The sequence below is a fragment of the Apus apus genome, chromosome 1, assembly GCF_020740795.1.
Source record: "Apus apus isolate bApuApu2 chromosome 1, bApuApu2.pri.cur, whole genome shotgun sequence".
In the NCBI taxonomy this organism is placed as follows: Eukaryota; Metazoa; Chordata; class Aves; order Apodiformes; family Apodidae; genus Apus; species Apus apus.
Genome location: NC_067282.1, coordinates 80,674,783 through 80,698,158, shown reverse-complemented (window position 1 = coordinate 80,698,158; position 23,376 = coordinate 80,674,783). Strand labels below are relative to the sequence as shown.

The following is a 23,376-nucleotide window of genomic DNA, read 5'->3' as shown; positions in this document are numbered from 1 at the left end:
GCAACCAGCTTTTATTCCAGAGGAAGGATACATGTAAGGTTGAGTCCTAAGATGGCTACATAACAAAAGGAGAGCAGGGTCAGGAAAGAAGAAAGCAAACTTTTGTTTGAAGACACTAGATGAGGCTTCATTTTCTCCCTACTAGAACTTTCTGCTTACTTCTTCCAAGTTTTCTGCCTTCACTGTATTTCCTCTTTTTCACCTACTTTACTATGACTTTTTCATGTTTAATTTTGTTTTGCAGAAGAGGTCTCCGAATGCTTGCCCCATGCCCAAGGTCAAGGTGAAAAGCTCTCCTATGATTGAAAAGCTGCAGGTAGGTCCTGGAAGAGCCCACATGGCTGCTCCAGCAAAACAAAACTGATTGGCACTTGTCATGGCTACTTCCCTTGCAGAGCAGTCATGGGAGATCCAGGAGCCAAGGATGACAGCTAGATAACCAAGGCAGCAGCGTCACTGATGGGGGCTCAGTCCCACAATACATAAACAAGGAAGGCAGAGCAGGTCTGGTGATGATAACCAGCTTCAGAAATGGTCCAATGATCCTCAGGCACATCCATGGGCAGGTCAGTGCATGGATCAGGATCATCTGGATCTCTGGGGTCCATGGCTGGGCATGGCAGCAGCACAACTTGGGTAAGAAGCAAGGGCAGGAGCTTCAGTTTAAATGCAGCTCATGAAAGAAAGTGAGGGAAACACCGGCTGAAATGCCTTCCAGCTCTTTCATCGCAGCAGTCTAAATCAAACTGAGTCACCTGCACCCTTGAGCTCAGGCAGCTAAAATCCTGGCAGCAGGGAGTATGCTTGAGGTTCTGGTGCTTTTTCCTGTGTGTGCCTAAAAGCTCTGCGTGTCACTCGCCTCCATCCCCCCAGTTACACACAAACGCACCCAGCACTCCTCGCCCTTCTGGGTGTCTCTCGGTGCCCCTGGTTCCTGCCGCCCAGGGCAGCTCAGCACTCGATGGCCCAGAGGCAGGTGGTCCTGCTGCTGCCAGCTGGCCCCCTGGCAGCACGTGCCACTTCCCGGGCACGCTGCCGCTTGGCCACCCTGACACGGTGTCAGCTTATTGATAGCACTGCTCCTCTTAACGCACCCAAGGTCATTCGCCTACCAGAGCTTCCGAGGGGCAGGCCAGCACAAAGGGGTTTTGCCGCAGTAAATCATTAACGTGCTTCTCTCCGTGTTGTTTTCACTCCTGACGACTGTGCAGATCATTCAGAAGACCTGCGGACCAGGCTTGAAAATGTCAGGTCTGCCTGGGCACGCGTGGGGATAGTTTAAACGTGGAGGTGACCGCTGGCTGCTTGTCCAGACCTTCCCCCAGCTCAGCCCCTCTAGACCATGCTGGCTTGGCTGGGTCGCTGGAAAACCCCAAAAGGCCTCAGGATGACAAAAGGATAAGTCCTGAGGTCCAGCTGCTGGGGAAGGGCAAATATCCAGGCATAATTTCTCTGCCTGGGCTTGTTTGTTGACAGTGTCACCAGGAGAGACCGGCGAGCGGTGACAGCCCGGACGCGGCAGCTCCCGCGGCGGGAGCGAGGGCTCCCCCGTGTGGTCCCCGCGGGCACTACACGCCGGTGCCACGCACGCCAGTGACCGGGAATTCTCTTTGTAGGCCAATCTGGCTTTTGCCCCAGCCGCTCTGCTGCCGGGAGCATCTCCCAAAAGCCCCGGTCTGAAAGCCCTGGTTTCTCCGTTCAGCACCCCTCCCTCGACGCCCAGCAGCCCAGGGGTTCAGTCCCAGTCCGGGGAAGTGAGCGAGACGCCCGTCAGCTTTGATCAACCCCCCGAAGGCACTCAGCTGCAATTCTATAACAAGGTAGGGGGTCTGCGAGGCTTTCGCCGTCGCAGGGGGATAAAGCTTTGCTTGTTGCTTGGGGATGAAGAGGAAGAGGAGGCCCCAGCCCTCAGTCCTGCCATCACTGTGCCTTTGTGGCCAGCAGAGGAGATCTATGTGCTGGGTTCTAAACAGCCTTTCACTGCAGCTCTCTGGAGCCTCCTCTCTGCACACCTGCACACGGAGCTTCTTGGTCCAGCAGCTCCAATGCCCTTCCTGCCCCAGGGGATAAGGCTGAATTTCTTCACCAAATGAATTGTCAGGCACGGGTACAGGCTGTCCAGGGAAGTGGTTGAGTCACCATCCCTGAATGTATTTAAAAAACGTGTAGATGTGGTGCTTAGGGACATGGTTTAGTGGTAGATTTGGCAGTGTTGGGATTACTTGTTGGACTTGATGATCTTAAAGGTCTTTACCAACCAAAATGGTCCTGGGATTCTATGACTCGGTCACCTCAGCTCAGCAGTAACAGTGGCTGGTACCTGGGCAGGGAGTGCTGTGAGGAGGTGGTGCCACATGCCAGCAAATGTCAGAAGTGGCTGAGGTAAAGTTTAGGGAGCCACACAGTGCAGCACGATTTGCCAGGTGTCCCACAGAATGCACAACACTTCACTGGGGAACTGTAGCCTGGGTTCACCATCATCAGCTGGAGTGCAGACTCCTTCCTCAACCACCAAGCTGCCAAAAGTAGAAAAGCCCAAGACGACCATAGTCAGCAACATCTGCATAACAAATGCAGCATCCTTGGGTTTAGGGTCTAACTTGGACAAGGAGCCACAGTTTAAATCAGAACAGTGATCTCCAACACCATCTTTACCGAAGGAGGGGAGGCATGTATTAGGCAGCTACCTGTCCTATAAAGTAGTCTCTCAGCAGCAGAGAGCCCTCTTCTCCCTAAGTCTCAGTGGCAGAGCAGGAAAACTGAGGCCACCAGGGTAGCAATCAAGTTTCCCATGGTATTTCCCTCTGTTTTGCTTTCCTGCTTTCCAGTACTGCTCTCTTGACTGCTTCCATATCTGCTTTTCCTGCCTCCAAGGTGCGGACACGGGGATCAATAAAGCGCAGGCCTCCCTCCAGAAGGTTTCGAAGATCTCTGTCCGAGTATGGAGACGGGGAAGATTTAGGGGTCAACATCTCCTCTCCAGAAAATGGTGCCAAGGAAGATGGGGACGAGGTGTTTGCGCACAAGGGCAAGACAGAGGAGGCAGAAACAGAGAGCAAAGAGCAAAAGAAACAGATAGGGTCTGATGAGAAGCCCCCATCAAGAAAAGGATCCAGATCAGAAGATGAAGAAAAAGGGGAAAAACAGGCAGAGAAAATTACTCCTTGCAAAAGTAACATGGGGGATACAAAGGAGGAGCAGGAGTTGTGTCAGGGTGCCCCAGGAGAGAAGAACTCTCTCCAGCCTTCCTCCGGAGACAAGGAGGAGAAGGTGTGTGAGGGTCCCCAGGCAGAAGGGAAGGAAGACGGTGCCTGTGAACAGGAAAAAGGGGACAAGGAGAAGGAAGAAGCTGAAACTAAAGCAGAAGCTGAAGTGAAGGAGTCCTGTGAGAGCACAGATGCACAGCGAACGCCAGACACTGAAGAAACACCGGTGGCACCTGAACGGCGGCAGGAGGCAGGGGGCTTGGAGACAGCCAGTGAGCCTTCAGCGCCAGCCACGCAGGACCAGAGCTCAGTGTAGCAGTGATGCACAGGTAAGATGGGTCAGCATGGTGGTGGCTCCTAAAATAAAATATCAGAGGGCTTTGCTTACTAATGAAAATGTCAATTGTGGCAGGACACACCAACATTGCTGCTGTTCCCCACATCTCAAAAGTATCACATCTCAGGCCTGCAGAAGCTGCAAGGCAGGGTATTTAAAACAACCAGCCCTCCCAGGGGGTATTACAGAGAGAATGGACAAGAAACAAAGCTGATTCTGGCTTCAGTAAAAGAAGACTCTGCTCAGTAAGAACCCTGCTCACTTGCTGTTTTGAAAGCAATTTGAAAATATTTTCAGTAAAAAGCATTTTTCACCAGCAGTAACCATGTATATATTATATCAATATGCCTCCTTGCATATACATATTTATATGCATGTGTGCACACATATATATACATGAGTCCATACATACTCTCTTTATAAGTGTTTAGCTTGTTAGCTTTGCCAGCAAAAATAACGTTTGTACACATACTTCTTGATCTGCCCTGGAGGCATGCAAACACAGGCCTGTGCCACTTGAAATTAAAAGAGGATTTCCACAGGCTAAAGCAAGGCTTGTTCTATGTAGCTTCTTATATATCCTCTAACCACTTATATTCTCTAACCACTGATAATGTAGTTGCAGATGCCTGAGGAAATATCTCATTCCACCTCAACCACCTGTCTGCTTTTCAGATGCCTCCTTGGTTTGGCAAGGAGCAACTGAAGGAAGCAGGCTTGTGCTCAGGCTGCAGCTTGTCTTTTCCTCCTAGCATGGAAACTACTAAAGTGCCCCCAGGTCACAAGCTCCCCAGGAATGTATTTACTTAGACCCATTATTATTTTTCATCATTTCCTTACATTTCTTCTCTCAAAAGGACATACCCAGACAGGGCACAGGAGACTTAACATGTGAATAGGAGCCATCTAACCCAATGGAGGTGGAAGCTACTGGAAAACCTTCAGTGGCAGGAGAAGAGCAGAATATGGATATCCCCTGAGGTCCAGACTCATCCCTGAGCTGAGCAGCTGCTTTCTGGCACTCTGCTTTGCACCATCATATTTTGGGACAGTTGGAACCAGAGACTGGCTTGCAACTGCTTCAGAGTTTAAAACTGAGGCGTCGGCTGATGTTCCTCGTTGATACTCAAGGAGTGAGAGACCTGATGTGTGCTGTCCTAGAGTTGACAGCCACCACCACTGCTGGGCCCCCTGCTCCTTCATCCTACTCCAAAATGTCTTTTTCTTCTCCCCTGCATTGGTCTTAGATGAAGTTCATCAGTTGCATACATACAAGTATTGTGCCTTTTTGGTAGCTTCTTTTAAAATATTTTGTGTTTTCAAATTTCAGTGAATAATGTTTTAACAGTAGGAAAAAAAGTATGTTTTCTCCACATATGCTCTATGGCAGACAATGTGAACCCTGAAGACAGGGAAAACTCTTAGGACATTGTTCATAAAGCACAAAATCCCTTTGAAGTGGGGGTCGAGCTGTGAAATCAGCTCATCTGTGAAAGAGCCAGCTATGGTGGGCTGTGTGCTTCAACTCTGGAGTGGTTTTGGTGCTGGTGGAAAGTAACAACCAACAGATTTGATGCAGAGAAAAGATGTGCTGCATAGGTCAATAGGGCAAGTTTTCTTACCTGGCTCTGTGCTCCAGTTCAGATTTAGATTTAGAAAGGCCACCTGCCCATCAGTCTTTCATCACTTCCAGACCCTATCCAACCTTTTGAATCTCTCTTGAAATTTTCAGTGTGCGGCCACTGAGTGGCACTTGTGATAAGTCGCTTACTGGAAACAGCCAATCAATTTTATGTGCGTCAAAGAAGAGGTCTTAGATGGCTGAGTTTCCAGTTGTATGACCTGACTGAATATGAATTGGTGAAGGACAGCCAGTCCCTCCTAAGTGCTGAGGCACTGGACTAGCTTTGCATTGACTCCTGGGGTACTAGTTAAGTCATGGGTCTGGCAGTTGCTAAGCCAAAAAAACTTTTCCATATGGAGAGTATTTGTTACCTGTAAGAAATAAGTTATGCAAGGAAGGATAGGTAACAGACCCTCACCTGACCAGTTTCCTGACAGTAGTTGCTTGAAGCTGTATCTGCAGTACTGAACTGGCTTAAGGTCACAGGGCTCACGTCCACAGCGTGATGTGGAGCTGTGGGAAAGTGGAGCTGGAGACAGTGAGCCAGACTCGTCAAAAGCGGAGCCAAGGAGTCAGCTAGCTGTTAGGTGGTGTGACCGATCAGGAGCCAGTGCTTGAACCTGCCATCAGCCACCTGCTACCCAAGAAACAGATGCAGCTACAGAGACCAAGGGCAGAACCAGCCAGCTCCTCTTCATCCCTCACAAACCTCGTCCTGGCAAACTTTAAGCTGAGCAGAGTCACAGGCTTGGAGGTTCCCTTTCTCCCCAGACAGGCACAGGCATTTTACACAACACAGTCCACATCCGTCCTTGAGTGGGTTCTGCAACACCACAGTGTTACAACCCCCTGGTTCTGAGGGATATCTCCTTTCTGTTCTGTTCACCAGCTCTAAAGCTGCAAGGAAAGAAGTGGCTCTGTCCCTGCCTTTCTTTTACCCAGGTGACAGCTTTGAGGTATCATTTGCCAAGAACCAGCGGTGTTGCCCCTCCTGCATAGCATGGTTTTCTCGGCAAACACGACTCCCCCATCTTTTTGAACTATATTGGGAGCATTGTTGCCTTTTAATTCATTTTAATCTGTTTGTTAAAGCTTGTATTCCAGGGCAGGCTGCAATCATCTGCTGTACCCTGTTTCTTCTCTCAGCAGAGTGTCCCATCTGGATGTGAGTGATTGTGCCTTACTGTATATACAGATATATGTGTGCCTGTTTAGAGAATGAGTATGTGTGTCCCCAGTAAGGGAATGGAAATCCAAGGGAGAAACAGAAGAAATATATGGTGGAATAAAATCAAACCAAAACAAAATCTGTGTGTTTCCTCCGGGGAGCTGAAGGAGCCTGAGAGAGAATGGATAGAACTGGTAGCAGCAGGCAAAATAGGGGAAGGATTTCCCATTTTATCTGAATGTAATTCATGGTATTTTTTACTTTTTGGGAACAATAACCAATGTGCTTAATCCACAAAGGGAGGTGTTCTTTGGGGCAAGCAGTGACACTGAAGACTGCCATGCTTACTGCCCCAGCTCAGCAGGTATCTAGAAAGAGCAAAAAGCAAAGCTGTCAAGCCTAGTGCCATTTCTCCAACAGCACCCTTGTTCAGGGGAAGCATAAAAAACCAAGGTGACACATAGTCATTCTTCCTGTAAGATTTCCCAGCTTCTGGCAATCCACCCTTGAGAGACTTTCTCTGCCAGAAGTGGCATCGACATCTCTCAGCTGAAGGCATCCACACATCCCTCTAGGAGCAATGTAAAAACCTTGCCCTGTCTGCAGGCCAACTGAGAGCAATTTCAGAGAAGACTCTTCAGGCAGCTTTAGCACTGGGATACTGCAAAAGCAGGGGATACATGCAGGCATGTAAGCCTGCCCTATCCATACTATCAGGAAACATCAGCTTGGGCAGCATGGTCTTCTGTCCACAAGGTGTGTGGAGTAAAACACTTTGACTGAAATGTAGTCTCCAGCTTGGCTTGGTGCTTAGGGTAGGGGCACCTATTCAGGCGCATAGACTCATCTGTCACATTCCCAAGGCAGGAGTGTACAATCCCAGGTGTAAGTACACTGGTGGTCAAGCAGCAAAATGCCCTCAGCAAGAAAAATCTGTTCTAATTTATGCAGTTCCTCTGGTATGGAAGGTGTCTGAAAGATTTACAGAAAAAAAAAAAAGTCTCATTGGCCAGAAGACCTTTAAACTGGGGGGAAGGATGGAAAACAGTGCAAGAATAAAGTGAAGAAAGGAATGCAGCACAAGAGCAAGGAGACCCTTGCAGTTGTGTTTGGCAGGGATCTTGTTGTTTTAATGGTCTAAAGGGATTGTTAATGGGCTGTGTTTAAACTGTAGTGTGAGCCACAAGAAAGTGTTGGATGGGTAAGGACTCAGAGCAATTACTGATGGGAGCAACAGGGTTTTTAAAAAGATCTAGGATGCAAGGGTGGCTGGTACAGAGGTGTGGAATCATGACAGGCAAGTGTTGCAGTGAGAGGAGGTATTGGCAGGATATATCACATCAGAGACGAAGAAGGAGCAGAGAAAGCAGGATGGAGTGGATCAGGAATCAAAGGGAATGCCAGTGGCTACTCTGGGTCCCAAGTAACATACAACTCTGAGGCACTTTTCTCAGAAGCCCAAGGCCTCCATTTAGCAGTTTCCTCTGCAGCCTCCGACAGAATCACACAGAAACACAGAATGGTAGGGATTAGAAGGGACCTCTGGAGATCATCTAGTCCAACCCCCCTGCCAGAGCAGCATCCCCTAGAGCAGATTGCACAGGAACATGTCCAGGTGGGTTTTAAATGCCTCCAGGGATGACTCCACAACCTCCCTGGACAGCTTGTCCCAGTGCTCTGTTACCCTCAGAGGAAAGCATTTTCTTGTATTCAGATTAAACCTCTTGTGTACCAGTTTGTGACCATTGTCCCTTGCCCTGTCACTGGACACCACTGAGAAGAGTCTGGCCCAACCCTCCTGACACTCGCCCTTTAAGTATTTATAAACATTGAAGAGATGCCCCCTCAGCCTCCTTTTCTCTAAGCTAAACAGACCCAGCTCCCTCAGCCTTTCCTCATAGGGCAGATGCTCCAGTCCCTTTATCATCTTAGTGGCCCTGTGCTGGGCTCTCTCCAGTAGTTCTTGAACTGGGAAGTCTGTGGAATCAGCAAAAATTACTCAGATCGACACCATATAAGTAAGTAATTTTACTACTTCTCCAGAGCATACAATGCTACACCTTTATTTCACTTCCTTTTTTGGTTAATACGATCGATTGCTCCATCCCCTGCGGACTCACTGAGCAACGCTGTCTTTTATTTGTCGGGTTTTAAATTTTATTACCCAGTGCCGACCTCCACGCTTAGTCAGCTCTTCACAAAGCACCTTTTGCGGGATAAATCCGCAAACGGGCCCTCACAGCCACTCCCGCAGCCACTCGCTGGAAGGGAACCACCCGCTGCCTCCACCGGGCCCCCTCAGGGGGACACACTGGCACAGGGGCGATGCGTGCACCCCGCAGACACGACCCCACGCAGCAGGGAGGTGCGGGAGCCGCAAAGCTCCGCCGGTGGCTGCCAGGAGCAGGGAACCCGCCGCCTCCCGCCCGCAGAGAGCGGCCCGGGATAAGCCAAAGCCGTGCGGGGGGCTTTCCCGATTCCCCTTCCCCCTTGATGAGAGTGACCTCGCCCGGCTCCAAGCCCCGCCGGCCGCGCTGCCCAGCGCCGGGAGCAGGGGAAGCCGCTGCCCCCTCCCTGCCCTGGGGGGCGCGGCGGGGCAGAGTCCTCTCTAGCGTGCGGAGCCTGCGGGAAGGACGGCGGCACGGCTCCCGCGGAAGGGAGGGGAGGAGGGCAGGGGAAAGCGCAGCAGCGCGGACAGTTAGGGAGAGGAACCATTGCGAGCCTGGTGGGGCTGGCAGCGCAGAGCCACGAAGGGCTGCGGGGCGGGGGCGGGAGCGGGGCGGGAGGAGGCGAGAGGAGGTTGAACCGCGGAGCTGGGGGACAAGCGACAGAGAGCGGCTCGTTGGTCTAGGGGTATGATTCTCGCTTCGGGTGCGAGAGGTCCCGGGTTCAAATCCCGGACGAGCCCGCCGGAGAGGGGCGCTTGTTGGCGTCTCTCGTTTTGCCCCCGCCGCGTTTTGGGGCGGGGCGGGGGGGAAGGGGCAGGTCCCGCCGCGCTGCGGAGCTAGCGCAGCAGGGACACAGGGGTGGGCCCGGGGGCGGCGGCGGCTCCTCCCCGTTTTGTGCGCGGGGTTCCGAAAGGTGGGTGGAAAGGCCGGAGCCCCGTGCGGATGGAAGGAGCGGGAGGAAGGGGCGCTTCGTTGTGAGGTGTTGGCGCTGAATCGTCGCGTTCCATAAGGAACGTGTCTCCGGACGAGTCCTGCCCACGGCCCCTTGCTGCGTGCGGGGGGCGCCGCTGTTTGCCCGGGGAGCGTGGCGGAGCACCCAGGGGCGCGGGGCGGGGAAGCAAAAGGGGTGTTGGGGGAAGAAAACAAAAGTTAGGGGTTGGAAGAAAAGAAAAAAAACCGGGCTCGTCCGGGATTTGAACCCGGGACCTCTCGCACCCTAAGCGAGAATCATACCCCTAGACCAACGAGCCGCCGTGAAGGAAATTCCCTGCTCCTTGCAGACGAGGCTGGAATGCCGCGGCACGCCCGGACCCCCAGCTTTGGGGCCCTTTTCCCCCCATCCCGGCGCCCGGCCCGGCCGCGGGGCTGCCCGCAGGGCAAGGCGCTGCCTGCCGCCGGCTGCGGCAGAAGCGGGATGCAGGGGGTTCGCTCGCCAGGCCGCAGCGCTTCTGCCGGAGCCGTGCCGACGGGCCGGTGGCGGAGGCGGGCCGGGAAAGGGGCTGGGTGCGCGCCAGGTGTGCGCAGGCAGGTGTGAGCTGGCAGGTGTGAGCTGGCTCCTGCGGGGCTGGCGGGGCTGCTGTCCCGCTGCTGGGGTGACCCGAGCACAGCTCAGCCTGGCCTGCCCTTCGGCGGGGCTCCGCGTGACTCATGAGGCAGGTCGCACAGAGTAAGAGAATCTTGGCATCATTTTGCTTGGAAGAGGCCTTTAAGATCGCCCCGTCCAACCATTAACGCTAGCACTGCCAAGTCCATCACATCCCTAAGCACCACATCTACATAACTTCTAAATACCTCCAGGGATGGTGACTCAGCCGCTTCCCTGGGCAGCCTGTTCCAGTGCCTGACAACCCTCTCAGCGAAGAAATTTTTCCTAATACACATCTAAACCTCCCTTCTAGGTAGTTGTAGAAAGCAATAAGGTGTCCCCTCAGCCTCCTTTTCTCCAGGCTAAATAACCTTAGTTCCCTCAGCCGCTCCTTGTAACGCTTGCGCTCTGTCCCAAATCCGGGTTTTTTCACCCCGTGTGCAAAGAGCCAATCGATACACCGAGTCAAGATACTTGTCTTTATTTATATCCCACAGATTAGTGTGCCAGGCATCCAGCACCAGCCAGCACACCTTTCAGGAAACAAATGGGCTCCTGTAGACAAAATAGCAACAAAGGAGAAACTACAGCAACACACATTATTGGTTCATGACTATTCATTCACCATTCCTAACTATACCCGTGCATTAAGCTCATGTTTAAAACATTTAGGGAGGCTACCTTATTAGCTTGTTCATTACTCACAAGTGGGTATGTATTTTGGTATTACAATTAGCTAAGATTACTATAGGATATACTTTTATCTTGACTTCATTCCAAGTTCATGCACACATTTCTAAGCGACCATAAAACTGCCAAGCAGAAATTTACAGCTTTCTTATCTTGGGCTGCTCTTTGCTGTCTTTGTTGGAGATGTGACCAAGGTCAGATACCCCTCTATCAATTATACAAGCCTGCTCAATTTGGAATCTTTGTAACTCTTAACCCTTCTCTTTCAATATCCTATGCACTGGTACTGTGTGTGTTGTTGCTCTCCATGTTTCTTCCTATCGCTGTGGCAAACCTATCTAACCTGGTGTGCAAAATCTCCTTAATATATGTCTAGCTAGTAACTGCAGCAGTCAAACCACAAACCCAACCGAAAGAAGGGAAGTTCACAGTTCGTTTCCGTAATTTAAAACTGTACTACAGACAAGTAGCGGTAACGTTACTTTCCTACTATACAGGTGACAATTTTATGCACACCTGTTTAAATACCAGAGGCATCTTACAACAAAGACTGATGCTGGTCAGTCCAGAGGTCAGTGCTACCCTGGCTCTTGTCTCCATACAGTAACAGTCACTAAACTAATTTTGCCTATATTCCAAGAAACTGAAGGGAAGGCAGGCGAGACAGGAAAAATAATGGTTTTCATTTCATGGCTTTTTTTAATTATTATTTTTTATTTATTTATTATATTATATCAATGTTATCAAGAATACTTTTGGCTCAAGTTATTCCTTATCATCAGCACTGGAATCATCATTAGTGTCCTTTTCCATCATAAGGTTTCCTCAGAACACTTACCCATGCATAGTGGATCAACTAGGACATTCTTCTTAATCCAGTACCTGAAAAAAGGTAAAGCTGGGGAGGCACTTTTTACAAGGGCTTGTAGGGAGAGACATGGGGTGATGGATTAAAACTGGAAAAGGGGAGATTTAGGTTACACATTAGGAAGAAATTCTTCACTGTGAGGGTGGTGAGGCACTGGCACAGGTTGCCCAGGGAAGTTGTGGCTGCCCCGGGAAGTTGTGGCTGCCTCATCCCTGGAAGTGTTCAAGGGCAGGTTGGATGGGGCTCTGAGCAACCTGGTTTAGTGGGACATTTCCCTGCCCATGCAGGGTGGTTGGAATTAGATGATCTTTGAGCTCGCTTCCAACCCAAACCATTCTATGATCAAATAATGGAAAAATAATTATCAGTTTCTTCAAGTACTATATGCAATTACTGTGCTGCTACCAGCTCTGAGTTTTGAAAGAACCACTGCATTTTTATTTAACAAGATTAAACACAAATGTGGCAGTAGCTGCAGGTCACAATTTCTGCCAACTTGCAGAGGAAAAAGTAGTGTTGTACTGGACACCCAATACGTTCTTTTGCAGATTTTGCCTCTTTTCTTTTCTCATGTTCTTCCCTTACTGTTTCAAAATGAGGGTGTTGGGTGTGATATTTTTTGCAGGCATGCCTATCTCTGCACACTAAACCTCATCTACTGTATGGTACCTCTAGGAGGTACAGAGGTGCAGGCTAGATAGAAAACAATCAAAACAATGGTTTTGTAAAAATGTGAAATCAGCCTGAATATAATTTGCTTGTCCTCCTAGAAGATGTTGTCCTTATTTTGTTTGACATCATAAATCTGTTTGTTCTGTCTGGCAAGTTACTAGAGAGCTCTTCAAAATAGCAGGATAACAAAGGCCTGAATTTCTAACATAAACAGCTACCAAGAAAAATTTATTTAACCTCCTTCTCAGTGACACACACTTTTTTAGATCTTCCCTTTGTGATAAGCAGAAACAAAAAAGTCACAAAAGTGTTTTCCCTTCTCTGGTGGGACTGAATGCTGAAAATGGCGTATGAGAAAGCTCAGAAACCAGTTAGGCAACTCGTGGTCTCTCTGCTGTGTCCCACAGTCTGAGCCATCCTGCTCTGTCACTGCTGCTTGTTTGACCCTACGGGGAATGGATACAGCAGGAAGAAAAGTAACTCTCCACCTCTCCGTACGCAGAGAGAAGAAATGAGTTTGCTGCCAGCTAAGTGAGCTGAGTTACTAAGAAATTCGATAAATACTAGTATGATCACTAGACAGAGTAGAATTGCATAGCTAGAGGGGAAAAGGACAGCAGCAACTACACCTTTATTTGAGTTAGCTTATCAAGGAGTTGTGTGCTGATACCAGTTAGGGAATTGGGCAGTAGAACTTTCAGGATCTGCATTTAACAGCTTACTCCAAGACATGTTCCCTGATTGTTTTTTTTTTGTTTGTTTGTTTGTTTGTTTTTGTCAGGACCTTAATAGTAACATTTAATAGAGTAAAAATTCTGGAAATATTTGAAGGCAATAATTCGATCATCACTACCTGGGTAAAACATGTTCTACAGTAAGAAGGCCAAGATACTCTCCCAGATGTTCTCTGCATTGAACAGCAGTACTGCCACACAGAGAACGGGGCGCCCATAGGGCTGTTCCAGTGACAATGTTATCTCAGCTGTGTCAGGGAAAGGAGAGATTGTAAGGAATCCCCTGGCAAGGGGCCCACATGGCCGAATCAGATTTATCAGTAAAAGAGAAAACATGAGAATAAGAAAAATATTGTATTTATAAAAAAACAAAACAACTTAAAAGTTGGCTAGCTTGAAAAAAATGTGTAGAAAGACAAAGCTTGGCCTGTCCAAGAGACTGAACTTATATTAAACTGTGCAGTGCTGAGGAGCCTGGAGGTCAATAGTGAACTCAGAGTATGGATGTGCTTCCATGCCGGTAGAGCACTTCCAATCACTGAGGAGAGCTTTAAGAGTGGGTGGAGCCGCCACGGAAAGAAAGAGCTCAGAAGGATCTTGGGCTTGGGATGAAAGGCTTATCACTGCTTGTTTCTGCTCCATTTGAGAAGCAGGGAAGTCAGGGGGGCTAAAGGAGGTGGCAACCAAACAAAGTGATAATTCCACATGACAGAACGAGTTGCCTGTGTTGGTCTTCATTCCCAATAGCTGCCCTGGATGTTTGGTAGCCTGGGTTTCTATAAAAGGTGTACAAGGGTTAGCTGAGGAACACGCTGGAGGTGTGAATAATGAATGCATGCATCATTACATTGTAAATCCCACAAGAGCTGTGAATCTGGTGTCTTGAATCACAGCTGGAGAAAAAAAAAAAATAACCTGCCTGGGTTTTTGCAGGTGCTTGCTTCATCGTGGCCTTTCTCAACATGGCACACAGTAGCAGGGCTTTCCTGTGGCTTCTTTCACCTGCGGATGTGATTAGGTGGCCAGCGAGTGGCAAAGGAGCCGTGGGGGCATGGGAGCGGGAGCGGACCAGCATCCATGGAGCACTGGGCAGGAGCGAGCCGAGTACGCTGCAGGCCTCATGGATGCAGCCAGCAACGTGGTGTGACTCAGCTTGTGCGCAACTTCATTAAAATACACAACTTAGCAAAAGGAGAAACGCGTGCAAAGAGGTTTCTAGAAGAGACAGGGCGAAGCCCGGCGGAACCGAAGCAGCCTGTGCTGACAGGCAGCACCCGCCGCCGCAGGCTCCCCAGCTGGCAGGGAAGCCGAGGAGGACGTCGGCAGAGGCAGAGGCAGCCCGTCCTCACCCTGCTCGCTGCCCGCGGCGCTGCTGGTCCCGGGACAAGCCCTGGGTGGGCGAGCCCGGCAGCTGGCACTGCAGGGTGCGCCGGGGGACACCCGCTTGCCAGGGGCTGTTCAGGGGCTGTGCCACCAAGCGAGCCCTGCAGCCTCCTGCTGCTGCTGCTGCTTCCCTTCGGGAAACCCGGCCTAGTCAGGGCGCGGGAAGAGACTCACACTGCGGACACGGCCCGGGAACGCCGCCGCCAGCCCGCTGGGCTCCCCACGGGCCAACGCGGGGCCCGTGCCAGCCCCGGCGCTGCCGCAGCCCCCACAGGCTCCCGCGGGGCCGGCGGGCGGGGGGGAAAAGAGAGGTACGTGCCTGGCTCGGGGGGCGGGCCAGAGCCTCCCCTGCCCGGGCAGGGCGCTTGGGCTTGACGGATCGCTCCCCTGGCCAATCCTCGGGGAGGAGCGGGGCGGTGCCGGGGCGGGGGGACGAGGACGCCGGAGGTGTGTGCGAGTGACAGCGGCGCGGCCCTATCGCGGCGCGGCCCGGGGGCTGCGGGGAGCAGGGGGGCGGCCAGCGGCCGGTGGGCGGACAATGGGGCGGCGGGGAGGTGGCGGCAGGAAGATGGCAGCGGCCGGAGGCGCTGCGGGGCGCCCGGCGGCCGCCGCTCCCGCACGGCTCCCCTCCGCCGCCTGGCTGCTGGCCGCCGCCGCCGCCGCGCTGGCCGCCGGTGAGTGGGGGGGTGGGGGGGGGTGCGGGCCTCGCCGCTCGGCCCCGCAGGGCTGTGCTGGTAGCCTGGGCGGATCTCGATGCGGCGGAGGTAGCTGCCCGCGGCGCGGCGCGGCGCGGCGGGGACGGGGCTCGTCGGCCTGGTGCGGGCCCGGGAGGGGCTCCCCGCGCCGAGCCGCCTGCGGCCGGGCCGGCTTGGCCAGAGCTCCGCCGGGCCCCGGAGGGCGAGGCGGGCGGAGGTGGAGCGGCCCTGCCCCCGCACCTCGCGGGGAGTGCGGCCCGGGGGGGGGTGAGGTCTCCCGGGGGTGGGGGAGGGGGGCTGTGCCACTTGCACCCCGGGTCCGGCCGGTTCGCCCGTCCGAATGCCTCCCCGGGGCAGAGGGCGGTTTTGCGGGCAGGGTACGGCTTCGGTGTTCCCTGCCCGCCCGGCTCCGAGTCGGCCCCCTCCGCCTCAGCTGGCGGGGCTCGGGCCGGCGCGGTGGTGGGTGCGTTTCCCGCCGGCCTGCGGGGGCTGCTCGCCCCGCTCCTGGCGGGGCCTGGCCCAGGCACCGGCTGTACTGCCCGGCTTCCAGCGGGGAGAAGCGGAGGGAGGCGAAGCCGGTGCCTCTCCCGCCAGCGGTGCCGTGCCCTGCCCCAGGCAGAGCCCCGGGGGTGCCGGGGCCCGGGGGTGCCGGGGCCGCCGCCGGGCCTGGCCGTTCTCCCCCGGTCGGGTGTGAAGTCAGGGGACGCGAGTGGCTTTGTTGAGGAAAGGCAGGAGGTGAGTGGCACATGCGGGGACGCGGAGTGGTGGCCCATGGCTTCGAGAGCGCCTTTGATCTGGTCAGCGGTGAAGCGTTTGGGTGGAGGAGTGATTAACTCGGCCAAAATGAAGTGCTTGTGACTGCTGTGGATGGAGCGTAAGTTTCAAACTGTGGAGCTGTGTAAGTTGCAAGGATAGTGCTTGGCTTTGCTGTGGCTTTTATTCTTACAGGGCAAAGAGTTCTGTGTTTAACACATCGCTCTGAAATGAAAAGATCGTACACATTTTGCCAAGTAGCTCAGTGTTTGCAGATACTAGGGGTGGTGGATGATGATGTTATATCACCTAAAGGTGCTTTTGGTTAGCAGTACTTGCTTAGTGGGTAAAACTTTGCCAAGGGAGTTAATAGGGATTGTTAAAGAAGCCTGATGCCTTATCAGGTCATCTGTCTGGAAAATTGCCTAGAACTCTAAATCCATTTGGAAAGAGGTAAAGAAATAAGGAACTGTGCTGAGTGGTAAGAAACTTAAAACTTCATATTTCTAAATAGCATTGTTATTTGGATTTGCTTAAGATGACTGCATTTTGTAGTAAACATAAGTAGAGATTGCTAAAGCTTGCCTTAATATTTAGAATTAAATACGTAGATATGATATATACATAGCTTACAGGAAAACTAAGTTATTTGAAAATTAATATGGAGACAGGAGAAGAAAGAGCACATATTTCTTCAGACCACAACAAAAGGTACAACTACAGTAATGCTATGAGTAGGTAGGAGCAGTAGATCATACTGCAAAGTCTGAGGTCTGTAACCAAATACAGTATTTTAAAACCAAGCACGGCTACCAGATACTATCTTGGAAGAGACCGTCACTGGAGTGGAGACTATCTAAAAAGTGAGGAATAAATGGGTGTTAAAAACACTCTTACCTGCATTGGACTGTATTTCTGTTCCCGTCCCTACGACTGTTGATTTTTTTCCTAACTCCAAATCAGAAGTTACTCCTGCGTTGGCTTCTCTTTGCTTGTGCTACACATCCCTAATCTGCCTGTCTGCTTTGAAAAGGCACTCTTTTGTTTTTTTTTTCCTCCATCTATAGAATTAACACAAGGTTTACATCTTTGCACGGGAATAAATGACCAGTGTACAGGTTCTTCACCGCTTTTGCAAAGTGGCTTTATTATTGCTAGGGAAAATATTACTTCCTCTGGCGTTTGGGGTTGTAAGGAGTCCTGTGTAATAAATTCTCTGCCTTTTGGCTTGCCTGTGTTGTTTCGGTTCCAGCTGTTTTTTTCAGGGACCCTCTTTCTGTTCTTCTTTCTCGTGCTGGATTTTCATCCATTGAGAGGTTTGGAAATTGAAAACTGTCAAGCAGAAGGGCTAGGGCAGAGGTGGCATTTTCAGGAGGCCCTTGCTGCTCAGTTCCTTGGATGTGATGTGTGGCTGGGTAATGTGCTGCTTACCTAAGCTGCTGTGGCTTGTGGCTCATCTTCTGCCTCTTCGTATGCTTGATGGCAGACCTGTTTCCTGTGGCCAATAACCTGCAGCAAGACAGAAACGTTACTTGGGGGCTGTTTTGTACAAACCTGTTTTAACAACACAGTCTGCCAAGCCAAGCAGGTAACTGTTGCTTCACAGCAAAGTATAGGTAATGGGGTTTAAGCTAATTTTCTCGTGTGCTTCTGCCTGTGTGCACTGGAAGTTTGTCTTGCCTGTTTATGCTTGTCATCTGAAAACCTGATTGCTTTGTTACTTGTAAGAACGAAGGATCACTGTTTGTGATCCTGTGGACACGTATGGTATAAGTAGTTAATCTAGGTGTAATCTCTTATGGTTATGTTATCCTTGAACAGCTATTATAGTGTATATATATATAAAAAATATTATTTTGCAATCCTGAATTTGTAAGCCATTTAAGTACCACTTAAAGTGAGATTGTGTCTGTGTTTAACATGAGGGTGGGGCCTAATTGCTTCTGAAAGTCTTAAAGAATGTCTAGACATTACTGGAAAGAATATTACTGATACCTCTAATCTTTTTGATGCCAACAAAGCCTGATGCTTTGTTTTGTTTTCCTGTTGTTAACCCTTTTATACACACTCAGACACATGTGCATGCATGCACATATTCACAGGTCAGTAACAAGCAGAGGAGTATCAAGATGTTAAATGGCTGAAGTGCCCTGTTTACTGCTGTCACAGTGACAACTGCTCTGAGCTCACCTGCACATTTCAGATGCTGCTTGAAATGCTTCATGAAAATAACAGTGTACGTCAGGGCTGCAATGTTCACTTTTTGTGTTTGTGCCAGGTTTAGTCAGAATTCCAATATTCACCCTGTCAGAAGCTGTTAGTTCTTTTAAGCTGAGCTGACTGATGCTTCAGGTAGGAAGACTTCCTTGCCTGCGACCCTAAGTGGTTTCTGCAGAGGGAAAGTTGACTCTTCTCTTTGCTGGTTGGGTTGAGGGTGGGACTGCTGCTCAGCTCACCTTGCTTGCAGCAGCAAGAAGCTGTAAAATAACTAGTTTCTTCATGACCCCAGCCACCCAGCAGTCCTCCACCTCTGTAAAAAACAATGTGCATGACTCTTTTGCTTGTTTCCTGATTTACAACTGATTGCATTAAGCAACAATTCTGCTGTCTGTGGACTTATCCTGATTGATAATAGTGGATGGTGAATGTCCTGTGTGTCATACAGGGTACCTTCCATCTAGATGGAAGACCAAAGAAGTGAAACCTAGTTTTACAAGGTAGATACACACAGTGGGAGTTCTGAGTGTGATATGACATGACATGGTTTGACCATGTATGGCATACATGGCTCTTTCTATCACCTATGTGTAAATAACTGATAAAATAACAAAGTAAACAATCTTGTATGCAAAAAAAAAAACACAACAAAAAAAAACCCCAAAACTATTGCATGCTAACTCAGGATATCCTAGGAATTAATCAGAAAGCCAGGAGCTCTGGTTATGAAAACATTTACATCCTTAAGGTTTGTGTCTGTCTCTTTTTTTGTGTAGTTTATTTATATTCGTTACTCTGCTGATCTGGATTAGTGTGACCCTGGTTGAGGAAGCTGTGGTGGGAGAGGACAAAAAAGTTCTGAGCTGGCTTTACTGCTGGTGAAGAAGCTTGGAGAACCCTTACTTCAGTGATTTACTCTTATCTCAAAACAGCAGTTGCTTATAAGAGCAAGTGTTTACTGAGACTAGGGTTTAGCGTTAAGCTGTACTCGTAGCATAAATGCTACGGGTATGTGTCTAGAGTTATGGCATTTGTCTTTATGAGTCACTGTTGCAGCTGATAGAGCCCTGCTTTCCTCGAGGTGGCTGAACACCTGCCTGCTGCTGGGAAGCAGTGAATGAAAGCATTTGCTTTACCTATTAAATTGTCTTTATCTCAACCCATGAGTTTTCTCACTTTCACCCTTCCAATTCTCTCCCTTGTCCCACCGCAGGGAGCGAGCGAGTGGCTGCATGGGACTGAGCTACCCAACAGAGTTAGCTCACAACCCCTGGATATTGTTCTCTTTTGCTACTGTGCCTTTCAGGTCCTGCATTTTTATTTAGCTGTTGAGTTGGCACTTTCCAATCAGTGCAGCTGCTAGGTTTTAGCTTAAAGTGTGTAAGGAAAACAGGAAGTTGAGTTGTTCTCATGAACTTCCTTATCTCCAAACCAGTGAAAAATTATGCTTTGCAGTATGTTTGCTGATGCTTTATGTACATGCTGTGAAGGGGCATTGAGGGAGTTTGCCTTGAAACATTGGTTACACCTTTCCATCAGTGTTTAAACTCTGATTGAGGTTCTGATCCTTAAGGGAGAATTAAACTCTAGACAGTGCAGCAGTTGTGTGGCTGGTGGCACTTTCTTATTCCCTCTATAAAGCCATATGTGCAGTGAGGTTTTTAAAATCTGACTGATTACTCTGTCTTTTAAGTTTTCTTATAGAGGTCTTAGGGATTGCTTGACTCTTCCAGTGTGGAAGGTGTTGAGATGATGGCTGTGTAGAGATTTTGCATATCCTGCTGCTTGACAAAGTCAGCACAGGCATGGACAAAGGTGCTGCTCTGATCAAAGGGATGGCTCTAGAAATGACCTCATATGGGTAAACTGGGGAAGTGATATTGAGTATGCTATGAGGGAGGACATAAACACTTTGCAAAAGAGAAGTGTTCCTGGGAAGAACCAGCTGAAGCAGCTCCTGCTCCGTGCTTGCTAACCTTGTTCAGTTGTTGTTGTAAAATCTGGTGTACAGTGGATTGGTTTAGGGTGTTGGTCTAGTTTAAAAGAAAACAATGGAAAAAGGGCTGTTTTGAACATGGATTAGTTCCTGGGCAGATTCATCTTGTTATGTTGTAAGTGGGCATGGGAGCTATTTACTTGGCACCACCACTGACAAATTTTTGTGAAACACTGCTTTGAAATACATAGCATGTTTTTTTCTTTTTGTTTTGTGGGTGCACTACTGCAGGTTGTAGCTGGTTATGAGTTATCTTAGCAAGTAAGTCTGAAATTGCTGGGAATGAGGTGCAAGAGAGGGCTGCAGACATGCAGCCATCAATGAAGCACTGAGGGACCTGGTCTTCAGGGAGCTTTGGATTTGCCTGAACTGCAGAAAGTAAGTCTCTAGACACACTAGAACAGATTGGCCATGTGACCAAGTACCCTGTTAGCTGAGGAGGGTAGTCACTTGGATAGTTTAATTTAAACTGTCTCTGTATCCTTGCTCTATTAAATGATGGGATTTTATTTGAAAAGTTTTAATAGGGTCTTTCTGTAGGCAGGAAATAACCCTGTGTTCACCTTTCAGGCTGGTGGAAATAGCAATACCTGGACATGATGCTGTGTCAGGAATGTCACAGGTGAGAGTGACTGGTACTGAAGTGCTACTAATGCCTTGGATGGTTTAAAGTTCATCTTCTGCAAGTTTTTTTGGGTGTATATCACAGACAGACTGTTAGCGGTTGAAAGGAACCTCTGGAGATGATCTAGTCCAATACAGATTTGTTGTCACTGAGTTGGTTGCAACATTGTGGATTGATTATTATAAAAGGGGAAAAAATGGTAGCATTTTGTGTCAGTTTGATATGTAACCTTTTGCACTGCATTTCCTTGTGAATTCTGCGAATCCACATCCTAAATTCTAGTTTGCCTAGTTTGCTTTGTAAACTGATAATTTCTACACTGCTACTGCTAGATTTTGTTAAAAAGATGCTGCATGCCGTCAGCAGTTGACAACATGACTGCTATTTTCAACACAGTTTCACTTGAACTAGTGCTACTAACCAATAGTGACCTAGAGGGAAGCTTTTTGTCAAGCCAGTGATGTGTATGCCTGTATCATCTGCACCTTGGGTTTTTTTGGGGGAAAGGTGTGCATCTACACCTTCTGATTCTTAATACTCTCATTTTTTTAAGTGGACATTGTGACAGTTTTAGTGAGTTGCTGTAGAAATTCTAGGAAATGTTTGTGATGGTAGGATTCTCTCTTGACTGTCTGCTGTGTGTTGAATGTATGTACTCAGGTCCTCTCAGTTCTTTAAAAAGTATATTGTTAAGCAAGCTTAACTAAGATGTGGGAAAAACTTGGTATGTTTCAGGGAGACCCTTCTAAGATGTACTCTTTTATCTTCTTGTCTGTGTAGCCCTTCTTTAACCTTAATTCCCATTTTATGGAATTTTTTATTCTATCCGATGAGTTCTATGCTGTGTTTGTTAGTGATTATGTTAGTGTTGCAAGATGAGAGGTAGAACAGCTGCCATCAGCTGTTACCTGTTGCACTTTGCGGTTTACTTATCTTACCCTTTAAATTTTTGTTTTGCTTTGACTTTGTCAACAGAAACTGTTTACTTGAATTTGAGCGCTTGTAAACTTGGTCATGGAAGGAAAAGCACTTAAGGACTGTCCAGTGGAAAATCATGTTTGATTTGGAAAGTACCTGAGCTGCTGATTAGTGTCCCAGTCTCCAGCACAGATGTTGTGATCCCCAAGGAAAGGTTACTAGCTAGATGTTCTTGGCCTCAAGACTAAACAAGCATCTGTCCAAACCTTACATATGTCTGACTCTGTAATTGGAGCACAAAGCAGTGTAACTGTAATGTTTACTTGTTTCTGGATCTTGGCGCCTTTACAAACATCTCAGTTTTATGCTTCGCCATTTGAGAGAGTGATACACCAGTAATAAGTATTTCCTCAGGATCCAACAAGAAATGTATGGCCTGGCTGACAAGGTGGCTCAGACATTCTCTGCTGTTTCTCATGCATGTTCCTCATTTCTGGCTATAAGCACCGGCTTGGGAAGTAGATGTCAGTGTAGGATCTGCTGCTGTCACTTGGTGTAACAGTGAGCAGCTCTGTGTCAAATGGAGGAGACCACTTGAAAACTGGCTTTATAGTTTGGGAGCAGAAGGTGGTACCAAAGCTTAGTGACTCTGAAGACTTTGTTGTCTTTTAGGTTTTGTCAAAGTAGGTGCATGAAGTACATGGGTGTTATTGACAGCTTTGGCAGCCTGCTTAAGGCTTCTCAATAAAAATGTTTTCTTTTAAGGTGACAAGATGCTATTTTTTTCCCTTATTTTTAAGTCAGGCAGAGCTTAGCTGAATGTGCAAAGAGGGCAAGAGAAAATGAATGTTGTATTAGCCAGATGCTCTTCTGAGCCTGTCTCTGCTCTGGGGATAAACGTTCCCAACAGCAAGACAGCAGGAGGTGGTAGGTATTCATGGGCTAGGTGTCATCAGCTTTTCTTTCTGTTCCATAGAGCTGGCAGGGTGCTGCAGGGCCAGCTGTGTTACTGGAGAGAGGAAGCTCTCACTCCTTCAGCAGAGTGAATTACTTCATGAGATTGGCAACCTTGGGAGCTGTTGCGGCAGCAGCAAAAAGCTGTTCTGGTGATTGCCAGTTGAGGGTGAAATTAAATCGTTCCGTCCTTCTTGGAGGCAGTGGAATTTAATGTTTGTTGCTTTGAAACTTAGATGTCAAAGTTAGTTGGTGTGACTTTATTGAATCGCCATTTCTATAGCGCATGTTGCTTTGTGCCATATATGAATGTATGGGGTGTAGACATTGAAGTTTTGGTGGTGGCGGGGCTTCAGGGACAGTCTCCATGAGGAGGAGCAGCTGGGGCTGCCTTGTGCCTGGCACAGCCCTTTCCAGCCAGCTCCCCTGGACACACTGCATGGCTAAGCCCCTTAGCCAAGCTGGTGGCACCACTGAAAGTGTTTAAGAAAGAACAAAGCACCACACAGCTAACCTTGACAGCTAGCCAAGGAGAACCCACCACAGTGACATGCAAGAACATGTATGTAGGAATATATCTGTATATATGCATTTTTTTGTCTATGCACCTAATGAAACTTCAGACCAGATCACACCAGGATGGATTTCTGTCTGTTTTTTGTTACACAGATGTATGTGGCTCCTCAATACTTGAGTGTTCTCCTTATGAAATACAGCATGGTTTGCTCCTGGGTGAAATGGCTGGCATGCATTTCCCTTCCATTTTCAGGCTTATGATATTGG

General features: G+C 49.1%; 2 protein-coding genes and 2 non-coding genes across 8 annotated transcripts in view; 3 read left to right on the top strand and 1 right to left on the bottom strand.

The window, feature by feature from the left end:
• RCSD1 (RCSD domain containing 1) overlaps positions 1-6,474 on the top strand; it is a 37,140-nt gene extending 30,666 nt beyond the window's left edge. The window contains exons 4-7 of the mRNA XM_051642169.1: positions 245-316; positions 1,617-1,820; positions 2,875-3,535; positions 4,401-6,474. Of these exons, the coding sequence (XP_051498129.1) occupies positions 245-316; positions 1,617-1,820; positions 2,875-3,522 (924 nt within the window). The 3' untranslated portion in view covers positions 3,523-3,535; positions 4,401-6,474. The remainder of the gene's footprint in view (positions 1-244; positions 317-1,616; positions 1,821-2,874; positions 3,536-4,400) is intronic.
• A 2,697-nt stretch (positions 6,475-9,171) lies between these two features.
• TRNAP-CGG (transfer RNA proline (anticodon CGG)) lies at positions 9,172-9,243 on the top strand. Its single transcript has one exon. It is a non-coding gene; the product is annotated as a tRNA-Pro (tRNA).
• Positions 9,244-9,681: 438 nt separating this feature from the next.
• TRNAP-AGG (transfer RNA proline (anticodon AGG)) lies at positions 9,682-9,753 on the bottom strand. The gene has a single exon. It is a non-coding gene; the product is annotated as a tRNA-Pro (tRNA).
• Positions 9,754-14,918: 5,165 nt separating this feature from the next.
• The window catches only part of MPZL1 (myelin protein zero like 1), a 42,618-nt gene continuing 34,160 nt past the window's right edge, over positions 14,919-23,376 (top strand). For 4 of the 5 annotated variants that reach the window (XM_051644155.1, XM_051644154.1, XM_051644157.1 and 1 more), the window contains exon 1: positions 14,920-15,109. In XM_051644155.1, coding sequence (XP_051500115.1) covers positions 14,974-15,109 — 136 coding nt within the window. In that variant the 5' untranslated portion in view covers positions 14,920-14,973. Of the gene's footprint in view, positions 15,110-23,376 lie in introns of all 5 variants that reach the window. The other variant, XM_051644153.1, reaches the window with a different exon arrangement.